A 13,849-nucleotide genomic window follows, 5' to 3' on the forward strand; every position below is an offset into this window, starting at 1 on the left:
TCTCATCTGTAATATCTCGTCTGTAATATCTCATCTGTAATATCTCGCCTGTAATATCTCGTCTGTAATATCTCGTCTGTAATATCTCGTCTGTAATATCTCATCTGTAATATCTCGTCTGTAAAATCTCGTCTGTAATATCTCGTCTGTAAAATCTCGTCTGTAATATCTCGTCTGTAATATCTCGTCTGTAATATCTCGTCTGTAATATCCCGTCTGTAATATCTGTAATATCTGTAATATCTCGTCTGTAATATCTCGTCTGTAATATCTCGCCTGTAATATCTCGCCTGTAATATCTCGTCTGTAATATCTCGTCTGTAATATCCCGTCTGTAATATCTGTAATATCTGTAATATCTCGTCTGTAGTATCTCGTCTGTAATATCTCGTCTGTAATATCTCGTCTGTAATATCTCGTCTGTAATATCTCGTCTCTAATATCTCGTCTGTAATATCTCGTCTGTAATATCTCGCCTGTAATATCTCGTCTGTAATATGTGTAATATCTCGTCTGTAATAATCTCGTCTGTAATAATCTCATCTGTAATATCTCGTCTGTAATATCTCTTCTGTAATATCTCATCTGTAATGTCTCATCTGTAATATCTCATCTGTAATATCTCGTCTGTAATAATCTCATCTGTAATAATCTCATCTGTAATATCTCGTCTGTAATATCTCTTCTGTAATATCGCATCTGTAATATCTCATCTGTAATATCTCGTCTGTAATATCTCGTCTGTAATATCTCTCCTGTAATATCTCGTCTGTAATATCTCGCCTGTAATATCTCGTCTGTAATATCTCGTCTGTAATATCTGTAATATCTCGTCTGTAATATCTCGTCTGTAATATCTCGTCTGTAATATCTCGCCTGTAATATCTCATCTGTAATATCTCGCCTGTAATATCTCGTCTGTAATATCTCATCTGTAATATCTCGCCTGTAATATCTCGTCTGTAATATCTTGTCTGTAATATCTCGTCTGTAATATCTCGTCTGTAATATCTCGTCTGTAATATCTCATCTGTAATATCTCGTCTGTAATATCTCGTCTGTAATATCTCGTCTGTAATATCTCGTCTGTAATATCTCATCTGTAATATCTCGTCTGTAATATCTCGTCTGTAATATCTCGTCTGTAATATCTCGCCTGTAATATCTCGCCTGTAATATCTCGTCTGTATTATCTCGCCTGTAATATCTCGTCTGTAATATCTCGTCTGTAATATCTCGCCTGTAATTTCTTGCCTGTAATATCTGTAATATCTCGTCTGTAATATCTCGTCTGTAATATCTCGCCTGTAATATCTCGTCTGTAATATCTCATCTGTAATATCTCGCCTGTAATATACTTGTAATATCTCGTCTGTAATATCTCGCCTGTAATATCTCGTCTGTAATATCTTGTCTGTAATATCTCGTCTGTAATATCTTGTCTGTAATATCTCGTCTGTAATATCTCGTCTGTAATATCTCGTCTGTAATATCTCGTCTGTAATATCTCGCCTGTAATATCTCGTCTGTAATATCTTGTCTGTAATATCTCGTCTGTAATATCTTGTCTGTAATATCTCGCCTCTAATATCTCGTCTGTAATATCTCGTCTGTAATATCTCGTCTGTAATATCTCGCCTGTAATATCTCATCTGTAATATCTCGTCTGTAATATCTCGTCTGTAAAATCTCATCTGTAATATCTTGTCTGTAATATCTCATCTGTAATATCTCATCTGTAATATCTTGTCTGTAATATCTCGCCTGTAATATCTCGTCTGTAATATCTCATCTCTAATATCTCGTCTGTAATATCTCGTCTGTAATATCTCGTCTGTAATATCTTGTCTGTAATATCTCGCCTGTAATATCTCATCTGTAATATCTCGTCTGTAATATCTCGTCTGTAAAATCTCGTCTGTAATATCTCGTCTGTAATATCTCCACTGTAATATCTCATCTGTAATATCTTGTCTGTAATATCTCGCCTGTAATATCTCATCTGTAATATCTCGTCTGTAATATCTCGCCTGTAATATCTCGTCTGTAATATCTCGTCTGTAATATCTCATCTGTAATATCTCATCTGTAATATCTCATCTGTAATATCTCATCTGTAATATCTCGTCTGTAATATCTCGTCTGTAATATCTCGTCTGTAATATCTCGCCTGTAATATCTCATCTGTAATATCTCATCTGTAATATCTCGCCTGTAATATCTCATCTGTAATATCTTGTCTGTAATATCTCGTCTGTAATATCTCATCTGTAATATCTCATCTGTAATATCTCATCTGTAATATCTCATCTGTAATATCTCGCCTGTAATATCTCGCCTGTAATATCTCATCTGTAATATCTCGCCTGTAATATCTCGTCTGTAATATCTCGCATGTAATACCTCGCATGTAATACCTCGTCTGTAATATCTCGTCTGTATTAACTCGTCTGTAATATCTCATGTTCAGTTTATGAAGCGGCACAGATGGATCTTTCATGTCACACAATCCTGTTTGTCTGATTCAACAGTTGGCAGAAAGATTGTATGTGTTTGTGCCTGTCATTTGACCCAGTTTCTCTGATTAATCATCTTGTGTTCTCATTATGATATTGTTAGCTCTTTTGTTAAGTTAGTTTGCTGTCTGAAGAAGAAAAAGAAGAAGAAGAAGAAGAAGTTTTATTTATATAGCGCCTTTCCAGAAGCTCAAGGTCGCTTTACATTGTACATACAATACATTTAGACACCCATATATTACAGTCACATACGATACATATAATCACATTATCCAAAATGCATGTTAAAAAGATTTGTTTTTAACTGGGTCTTGAAAGTAGCCACAGAAGAGGTATTTGGTAGTGTAAGAGGTAGCGAATTCCATAATTGAGGAACATTAGTACTGAAAGACCTTCCTCCTATAGTAGACAACCGGAAATGAGGGATGGACAGTAAACCAAGTTCAGCTGATCTGAGAGACCGTGTAGGACGGTAAGGGTGGAGTAGGTCAGACAAATATTGTGGAGCAAGACCATTTAATGCTTTGAAGTTTAGAAGCAGTACCTTAAAGTGGATACGTGATGCCACAGGTAGCCAGTGAAGTTCATAAAGCAGAGGAGTAATGTGTGCAGAACGCCCAGTAGAGGTGAGGACTCTCGCTGCAGAGTTTTGAACGTAGCCTACTGTAATCTTGTAATATGTTTTTTGGGAAGACCAAGAAATAAGGCATTGCAATAGTCGAGGCGTGATGTGATTAATGCATGAATTAAGGTTTTAGCATCAGCTAAGGTGAGAGAAGATCGTAAGCGAGCAATACTGCGAAGATGGAAAAAAGAGTTTTTCACAAGAGAAGAAATATGAGAGCCAAAGGATAGAGTTTGATCAAATAAGACACCAAGGTTACGAATCGATGACGAGGGCTTAATGTGATTTCCATCAATATCAAAGGACTGGTCCATCCTTTTGACTGAGGCAACAGAGCCAATCACTAATATCTCGGTTTTCTTATCATTTAGTTTGAGGAAATTCAGTGACATCCAATGCTATATGTCCCTGATACATGCAGTGAGTGAGTCAGGCAGAGATGGCCTATCAGAGCTGGTGGTGAGATATATTTGAATATGATCAGCATAGCAGTGGAATTTAAGTCCATGCCTGCGTATGATGTCACCGAGTGGATAGATGTATATAATGAACAATAGTGGGCCAAGAACCGAACCTTGAGGAACACCCTGTGTAAGTGAGGCAGTGGCAGATCTAAACCCTTGTATAGTGATATAATACTTTCTGTCACTGATGTATGAAATGAGCCAGGAAAGAGCAGAGCCAGTGATGCCAGTATCAGAAAGCCTAGAGATCAATATTTCATGGCAAACTGTATCAAAAGCAGTGCTTAAATCAAGGAGCATCAAAATGTTTATCAGCCCTGAATCCATGTACCAAATAATATCGTTGACCACACGAAGAAGGGCAGTTTCAGTGCTATGTGATGGGCGAAATCCAGATTGAAAAGGTTCAAAAAGACCATTAGCATCCAAATGTGTTCGTAAGTGTGAAGCAACCACCCTTTCAAGGACTTTGCTCATGAATGTTAAATTGGATATAGGCCGGTAGTTATCCATATTTAGGTGGTCAAGGCCTGTTTTTTTAAGAATCGGGGTCACTGCAGCCATTATTAATTCGGCTAGAACAACGCCAGACGCTAAACTACAGTTTTATGTTTGTGAGGGTGTACAGTGTTATGAAGGGAGCAACCTCGGGCACACACAACTTAAGCAAAACAGTAGGGATAGGATAAAGCCGGCAGGATGTGGAATTTGGTTTCACAATTAGATCACTTATGGCAGTAGGAGTAGTTAGAGTGAAAGCAGAAAGGGAGTTTGTCAAGTGAGCGGAACCAGCTAACCTTAAATGAACATTTGAGTCACTTGTATGAGGAGTGTTTTTGGTAATGGATGTAGTGATTGACTTCAATTTATCAGAGAAAAATTGAGAAAAGTTATTTATAAGCCCCACAGAGCCCGAAATAACATGTTCTGGTGGATTTGTGAGTTTGTTTATCATTGCAAATAGTGATCTGGGCCTGCATTTGGAATTTCTAATGGTAGAGTTGAAATAAGAAGATCTTTCATCACAAAGGACTGTACGGTACCTTAGCAAGTGTTCTTTCAAAGCCAAAGAGTGCACGGGCAAGTCCAGTTCTCCTGTATAGTCTGGGATTGTTTGTGTTAATTTATGGTTTTGGCTCTATTTCAACTACTTGTTCTCCTTTTTCATTGAAACGACTCTTTGTAAGCTTTCTGTATTACTACACGTGACAATAGAGTAGTTGAAAGAAGCATTAGTAAGTTCATTTATAAATGTAATTTTATTGTTTGTTTTTTTCAATTATGTTTCCATTCCAATTTTATTTTCTCAGTTTTATTTGTTCTATAGATCATTATACATGATTTTTTTTTATGGTTTTTGAAATAAAAAGGTAAAATGATAATGTGTGTGCGTGTGTGTGTCTGTCTTTTAAAATATAATATAAAAATATAAACACATGACAAAAAGATAATGTTACATCACACAAATTGATATTATAGTGTGAAAGTTGTTGGTTTGTCAGTGGTGTATTTTACTTTTAATTCATGTAACATAAACTAGAGTCCTGAGAGCAAAGCATATGAACGTTCTGCAGAACATAAAGATGGTGCTGACATCCCTGTTTTGTGCAGTTTTTGTACATTTCATTGTGCAACTATACAAAATGTGTAAAGTGAACTTACAGAAAGGAATAAAGACCAGGAAGGAATATGTATTGTCGTTTGCTGCCTGTGAAAGCAGTATTTTTCAAGTTTCAGACACAGCACATGAAATCCAGTTTGTATGTGAATGATGTGGAGTTATTCATGCTTGTTTTTATCTTTAAATAGGAGACTATTTCGGCATCCTCATGGATCAGAAGGTGACCAGTTTCCCTTTTAACGTGATGGAAAACCCCATGTACTGGGGCAGCACCGCTAACTACCTGGGCTTGGCCTTAATGTGAGTCCATTCATAATCCTATTCATTCCTAGTGAAAATATTTCTATTTGCATTTTTTTTCTTCTGTTGGTATCATTGTATGATATAATAAAAAGGTAAAATCGTATATTAGCATAATTTAAGTGAATATTCGAATTGTTAAACAATTTCAGAATGTCTTAGTATTTGTAATGATCATGTTCTCTAGTATGATTTGAGGATGATCACATGATCGATGTCACATATGTACTTATTTGATTGGTGACTCAGAGATATTAAATATTTCTTTATGTCAGCATGAAATGGAAATCTAATTCCATCTATTTTCTAAATGCATGTTATAGATCTTATTACGAAATTATCAAGTCATCCTTGCGATGGAGGTCTGGATTGAATAATTATTTCTTCCAATGTTTCATCTTCGGACCCGTGCTTGTCATCGTCTTTAAAGTGTACAATCGCTGAGCTTTAGGAAGCCTCTGGAGCTGAAGTTCAATTGTGACAATTGAGTTTCGTTACCGACATGCGCTGTAAGCAATCGACCAATCACAACAGACTGGGCCGTCTGACCAATCAGAGCAGAGCAGCTCTCGGAAAGGAGGAGTTTAAAGAGACCGAATCTTTAGACCAGTCATTTTAGAGTCTTTAAGAAATAAGGTTACATAATGAAGCTTTAAATAGCATAATAGGGGCACTTTAATTAAAATGTCATACCTGGATCTTAGTGAAACAACAGGCTTCTCCAGTATTTAGTCCTCTTAAACTCCGCCCCTTCAAGCTCACGCTCATATGCATATGCTTTAAGTGCCACACCCACATCTCAACATCCAATCAGCAACCCATGGATATTTCCTACCCTAAAAAATATACTTTTTTCTTTTTCGATAATTCGGATGCACGTCACTAATATATATATATACATATATATATAAATCTGCAGGTACTTCCGTTTCACGAAGACTTCAAATATTCTGCATAGATGCATTAAATTGTTCAAGAGTGACAATAAATACATTTAATATGTTATTTATGTTACAATTAATGTTACTAGTCTATTCTATTCTATTTAATGCTATTCTTTCTATTCATCAAAAAATCCTGAAATTTTTTTTATGGTTTCTACAAAAATATGAAGCAGCACAACTGATAATCTTAAATGTTTCTTGAGCATCAAATCATCATATTATACTGATTTCTGAAGGATCATGTGACACTGAAAACTGGAGAAATTATTCCAAACTTTTGACCAGTACTGTTATGTACACATCAACACAAACCCCACGAAGTCCCAGCACTCGTTTTAGTCCGAGTTCAACACTAAATTCTGCTAATGAGCTTTTACTCGATCATGGCGAGACATCGGAGTCGTGCTGCTCTCCACATGTGTTTCTGCACTTCTAAACATTGAGCTTGTAAATAAAGCACACTCCGCTCCCAAAATCCCCAGAACACCATCTCTATCTCTCCACGAGCCCATCACAACTGTGTTATAGAGAGAGAAGACTCTGTTTCAGCAAAGCAGATGTCATTTGCACTAATGGATTTCTCAGGAGCATCTGCTGCTATTTCTGGCTTCTCTCGCGCCTAAATAACACAGACGCCTGTGAACGCAGTGTTAAAGGTTTATAAAACTCACTATTGCCAAACTAAAAAGCTGAAAGAGCCTCCCGCTGAGAAATCAATGTGTTCAATTTGAAAACGACTTAAAATGATGCAATCATTTGAATCAGGTTTATTTTATACCAAACTTACGCATTTAGATGTGCGTCATTGCTAGCACCATGTCAGCGTTTACTGGACATTTTACAACAGCGCCGGCCGTTGGTGTTCTGAAACATTTATTGTGTCTTTGCCATTATAAAAGCCATGAATTTTGTGACAAAATGACAAAGTTACAGGTGCTTTTGTAGCATTGTTTCTGTTTATGTGTAGTATTGCATCTGGGTTGTACAGAATCTAATTTAGAATGCTGTTTAAATTCAGTTAGGAAATAGAAGTTGAGTTAATTAAAATTCAACTAAATCCATAACTGTCATTTATAGATTCAAAATTGTTGATTTTTTTAATGTTGAATGGTTTGATAGACGGCTTGACAGAAAGACAGATGGATGGATGGATGGATGGATGGATGGATAGATAGATAGATAGATAGATATATAGATAGATAGATAGAGTGCTTAGCACCCATGCTAAAGTTGACTAAAAAGAGGAATAAAAAATCATCTTTTGGAAATTGATCTTAATGCCTCTATTAGAAAAATTAGGAAAAATCCAACCTTTAAGGACACCAATTTTCTTTGTAAATGAATAATGTATCGTTAATAAATAAATGTTCTTCCTTAAACCACCATAAGTCAGGACACCCCTATGTTAAATTCCCATAGAGTCAGCAGATTTATATTATTAAAGGCCAGTTATTTCATGGATCCAGGATAATATGCATCCGGATGAAGTTCCCTTGGCCTTTGGGATTAAAATATCACACATCATCACATTCTCTTCATCATATCTAGAGATTGACATGGTGTTATTTCAGTTAGGCTAATAGCTGGTATGATTTGCATTGAGAGAGATGATCTTATGGAAAGTTCCCCATGCCGATCTCTAGGTATGGAGAAGGGAATGTGATGATGTGGGATATTTTAATCCCAAAGGCCAAGGTAACTTCATCCGGATGCATAGTATCCTGGATCCATGAAATAACTGGCCTTTAATAATAAAAATCTGCTGTCTCTATGGGAATTTAACATGGGGTGTCCTGACTTGTGCACCCTGTTGTCATGATTCCTGTCTTGTGTTCCACTTGTCTTGTCTGTACTTTTGTCATTTCCTGTCTAAGTTTTGTTGTCCTATGTAGTTTTTCATGTTGATTCGTCTCCCAGGTGTATCTTGTTTCCTCATTATCTAGTTAAGCTTGTTTGCCCCTGTGTATTTATAGCGCTTGTGTTTCACTGTTACTTTGTCAGTTGTTGTACATGTATGGTTGCGTCTAGTTCGATCCTTCTCGTGGTTTTATTTCTCTGTCCTTTGAGTTCTTAATTATTTGTTATATTTGTTATAATTTATACTTTATCCTTGCCTTCGCCTGCTTTCTCCAGCACGTTACACCTGTATTTTAAGGAAGAACATTTATTTATTCATGATTCATTATTCATTCACAAAGAAAGTTGGTGTCCTTAAAGGTTGGATTCTTCCTCATTTTTTTAATTAAAGCTGCAGTAGGGAGTTTTGAGAAAATGTTGACTTAGCCTGATAATTTGAACAAGCACAACCTACAGGTCCAACCCCCTTGCTCTCTGCTGCGCTACAGCCCTCCCTCCACAGCTCCTCCCTCCACAGCTCCTCCCCCACAGCTCCTCCCCCACAGCTCCTCCCTCCACAGCTCCTCCCCCACAGCTCCTCCCCCACAGCTCCTCCCTCCACAGCTCCTCCCTCCACAGCTCCTCCCTCCACAGCTCCTCCCCCCCAGCTCCTCCCTCCACAGCTCCTCCCCCACAGCTCCTCCCTCCACAGCTCCTCCCTCCACAGCTCCTCCCCCACAGCTCCTCCCCCACAGCTCCTCCCTCCACAGCTCCTCCCTCCACAGCTCCTCCCTCCACAGCTCCTCCCCCACAGCTCCTCCCCCACAGCTCCTCCCTCCACAGCTCCTCCCTCCACAGCTCCTCCCTCCACAGCTCCTCCCCCACAGCTCCTCCCTCCACAGCTCCTCCCCCACAGCTCCTCCCCCACAGCTCCTCCCTCCACAGCTCCTCCCTCCACAGCTCCTCCCCCCCAGCTCCTCCCTCCACAGCTCCTCCCCCACAGCTCCTCCCTCCACAGCTCCTCCCCCACAGCTCCTCCCCCACAGCTCCTCCCTCCACAGCTCCTCCCTCCACAGCTCCTCCCTCCACAGCTCCTCCCTCCACAGCTCCTCCCCCACAGCTCCTCCCCCACAGCTCCTCCCTCCACAGCTCCTCCCTCCACAGCTCCTCCCTCCACAGCTCCTCCCCCACAGCTCCTCCCCCACAGCTCCTCCCTCCACAGCTCCTCCCTCCACAGCTCCTCCCCCACAGCTCCTCCCTCACAGCTCCTCCCCCACAGCTCCTCCCTCCACAGCTCCTCCCCCACAGCTCCTCCCTCACAGCTCCTCCCTCCACAGCTCCTCCCTCCACAGCTCCTCCCTCACAGCTCCTCCCCCACAGCTCCGCCCTCCACAGCTCCTCCCTCCACAGCTCCTCCCTCCACAGCTCCTCCCTCACAGCTCCTCCCCCACAGCTCCTCCCCCACAGCTCCGCCCTCCACAGCTCCTCCCTCCACAGCTCCTCCCCCACAGCTCCTCCCTCACAGCTCCTCCCCCACAGCTCCTCCCTCCACAGCTCCTCCCCCACAGCTCCTCCCTCCACAGCTCCTCCCTCCACAGCTCCTCCCCCACAGCTCCTCCCCCACAGCTCCGCCCTCCACAGCTCCTCCCTCCACAGCTCCTCCCTCACAGCTCCTCCCTCCACAGCTCCTCCCTCACAGCTCCTCCCTCACAGCTCCTCCCCCACAGCTCCTCCCCCACAGCGGAGCCTGCCGTGAACGCGCAGGCTAGTAAGCAGGACCACCGATGACGGCGGATTATAAACAGTTATGGAACATTCACTAATAGGGACGAAACATCAACAATATGCTTTACATTGACTATGGCCTGCCCATATTTTTGACTACAAACTTGGTCCTCGAATCATTATGTATTTTGCAATACATGTAACTTTATAAGGTTGCACTCTTTCTATAAGTTATAGCTACTAAGATAACGTTAAAGGATTAGTTCACTTTAAAAAAAAACTTTTGCTGATAATTTACTCACCCCCATGTCATCCAAGATGTCCATGTCTTTCTTTCTTCAGTCGAAAAGAAATTACGATTTTTGATGAAAACATTCCAGGCTTTTTCTCCATATAATGGACTTCAATAGGACACAAACGTTTCGAGGACCAAATGACAGTTTCAGCGCAGCTTCAAAGAGTTTTAAACGATACCAGACGATGAATAAGGGTCTTATCTAGTGAAACGATCGGTCATTTCAAAAATAAATAAAAAACTTTAAGTTTTATAAGCACAAATGCTCGCCTTGCTCTGTTCTGTGATGCGCGTTCGTGATCCTGTTCGAACTCGTTCATCCAAATGAACAAATCTTTTTTCAAGTCATTTGTTCGTTGAATGAACGAAATGACTCGAAAAAAGATTCGTTCATTTGGATGAACGAGTTTGAACAGGAGAGTCACGAACGACGGTACGCGCTCGCGCTGTGCAAGAGAGGGGTGATCAGCGCGTACACGAGCGTGATTGACACTGCTAAGACATTCGTCCTGGCTCTGATTGGTTGTTTCTGACCGGGAGCGCTGTATTTCTGCAAATGGCAGTAGGACCACAGGGAGGAGCCAGAGGAGCTTGATTTTTTTTCACAGATTATCTGTCTCATATTCTACTTTCAGGACATAATGAGAGTTTTAACAAATATTTGTTTACAAAAGCTACCTACTGGAGCTTTAAGGCATTAAGATCAATTTCCAAAAGATGATTTTTTATTCCTCTTTTTAGTCAACTTTAGCATGGGTGTGTTCACTTACATGTAAACTAAGCACTGTAGATGGATAGATAGATAGATAGATTGATTGATTGATTGATTGATTGATTGATTGATTGATTGATTGATTGATTGATTGATTGATTGATTGATTGATTGATTGATTGATTGATTGATAGATAGATAGGATTTTTTATTGAATATTCATTGATAATATACAATAACCGGGTCTATTTTATACCGACTGTTTGACGGCACTAAGAAAGCTGCTGCTGCTTGACGCCTGAACATTTACTGCATTTATGTATTTGGTTGCGGAGACTTTAAAAAACTTGTGTGGTCACCTTGACAACTGTGACCAGGTTTGTTTGGTTGCTAGGCAACCGGCGATGGAGCAAATGCTCTCCTAAACTATAAACCTCTTAACTGTTTATAGGTAGTTGGCCACTGAGTCTGTGTCTGCGTCTCGGTTTGCTGTTGTTTCTGAAATCGATGGAGTCCAGCGCGGCCCTTGTCCATGTGTTTGTGCGTCACACACCCCAGGGATGAAAGAGACTGATAAACTCGCGCGGAGAGAGAGAGAGATCTGGACACGTGTCGACCCGTTGACCCTCACACACTTGTGCCAGCGTTTGTCTGGACGTTTATACACACTACGTCATGTTATGAATCATCACATCACCAGCATGGCAGCGTGTGTGTGGAGTCTTGATGTAAAGTTTAATTGGTCAGATTGTGAATTTGGCTATTTGCAAATGCATGTAATGTTTGCATGCTCAATGACCAATACTGTAATCGTGTAGAATGCTTATTAATAGTATGCATGATTGTATGTATGGTCACGTGTAAACTATATTATTGCACATCACCATATATAAAGTTAATATTGATATTTAAAGTTGATATCATATTTTATTGCTCAGCTCTTTATCTAAAAAGTTTCATATGAACTTTATCCGCCTATGTAAAGCTTTATAGCAAATCACAACTAATTGATTGCTTGTATCATCACAAAATATAAAATATAAACATCTAATTATGTTTAACAGGTTTGTGGAGAGATTTACTAAGCATATAAGCGGCAGCATTTACACTATAGTGTTTATGCAGCAGCAAGCAGTCTATTTTATGTAATCGCTGTAAGGATATACCGTCTAAGCTATGGATATGAGAAAAGATTAAAGTTTAATAAGCATTTGCGCTTTTAATGTGGTTCCCGTGTTTAGCTGCATAACTCTAATGATGCATTCATTATTTCCAAAGGCAAGTTTTCATTAGCTATGCTTAAAGTACGCGGTTGATTTCAGCCGCACGCTCCTATATTTCTTTATCGTTTTAAACGCTTTTCTCTTATCAATAAGAGTATGATGTAAATCTATTGTTAATGAGAACACATAGTGCGCATTTCGGCAAGGTAGCCCATTCAGCAAGGTAGCCCAGGCACACATAGTCTGCGTCTACATTAAACCAGATTCGTTTGAAAACGGCATTTTTGTTTAAAACGCTCTCCGTCCACAATAACGTTTTCCAAAAGTTTCTCATCCACACTGAAACGCCTGAAAACACTAAATTCCCCTTACTGTACATGCGTAAACCCTCACAAAAGCTCACTGAGATGATACAGACAGAAAAATAAATAATAAAGTTATCGCTCAATTCTTCTGACAGGATAATTTTATTTAGCAAAATATCTCATCATTCACTGATGCGTCCTGCAAACTCACTCTCTATTATATGTCTGGTCTGAGACTGCTCATGTTTTACCGCAGGACAGCAAATGTGAGTGAGTTTTCTGTCATCTTTGCAGGACTGTGATATGAAGAGTGTGTAAAGTTACATATTTTAGCAGCTGTGTGAAAGTGAGCAGCACATAACTGGCACAATACCGGTATAAACATGAACATCTATTGGTACAACATGCATCACATGACTAAACTTACGTCATCGTTTTTAAATACCTCCGTTTTGACGTTTTCAAAAATCTTTGTTATTTTTTTATAAAACAGTGTTTCAGTGTGAACGGAAGGACAAAACAGAGAGAAAAAGATGCGTTTTCAAACAGAAAGGTATTAGTCTTTTTCGTTTCTTCTTTCTCTTTTTTTCATGTGATCCTTGATTAATCCTTATGATTACAAAGGCTTGTTGGGTAAAAACTTGTAATAGTATGACGAGGAGCCTGCATACCTGAAACATAACCCTTGTGTGAGTCCCCTATTAATTTTTTTGCTTATTTTGGAGCTTTGGTGTGCCGACTTTTCTGTTTTTTTTATTATTTCTCTTGTCGTACACCCAACCCTGAGCATATTTCTGCCGGTGATGTGTGTGCTGTGGTCTTGGTTTTTTCCATTAGTGATCACTGATGGAAAGAGTCCCCATTTAGGTCACCATTATGATGATCAGTGTTTGCTTTGGTTGGGCTCTTGATTTATATGATTTTATTTTTTGTGATCAGGTGTTTTTGGTTATGTTTTGACATAATCATCATGTTTTGACCTGAATCACTGATCTCATTTAGAGCCTCTGAGTTATCTTTACATTATTGATTACAGCAGCCCTGTGATTCTAAAGCATCTTCAAAATATTATCAGAGGGATCTTTAAAAAGTTGTTCTGATTAAAAAACTTGTGTTAGTCTACAAACCATTCACTATGGTAAATGTGTTTTAAGCTCATAACATAGTATATTTTACAAGGAACCGCATAAAAATAAGTCTTTATTAAACAATAATCTGCCCCTGTAATCATAATCTGTGTGAAAAGGAATAAATGTTGTTGGTGTTTTACTGACACTAGTGTT

General features: G+C 39.4%; 1 protein-coding gene across 3 annotated transcripts in view; it reads left to right on the top strand.

Moving 5' to 3' along the window:
• The window catches only part of pemt (phosphatidylethanolamine N-methyltransferase), an 88,599-nt gene that overhangs the window by 47,175 nt on the left and 27,575 nt on the right, over positions 1-13,849 (top strand). For all 3 annotated transcript variants that reach the window (XM_077246118.1, XM_077246136.1, XM_077246127.1), the window contains exon 6: positions 5,415-5,526. In XM_077246118.1, coding sequence (XP_077102233.1) covers positions 5,415-5,526 — 112 coding nt within the window. The remainder of the gene's footprint in view (positions 1-5,414; positions 5,527-13,849) is intronic.

Source organism: Siphateles boraxobius, unplaced genomic scaffold, assembly GCF_051911475.1.
Source record: "Siphateles boraxobius isolate OS27281-9 unplaced genomic scaffold, OSU_SipBor_1 103, whole genome shotgun sequence".
In the NCBI taxonomy this organism is placed as follows: domain Eukaryota; kingdom Metazoa; phylum Chordata; class Actinopteri; order Cypriniformes; family Leuciscidae; genus Siphateles; species Siphateles boraxobius.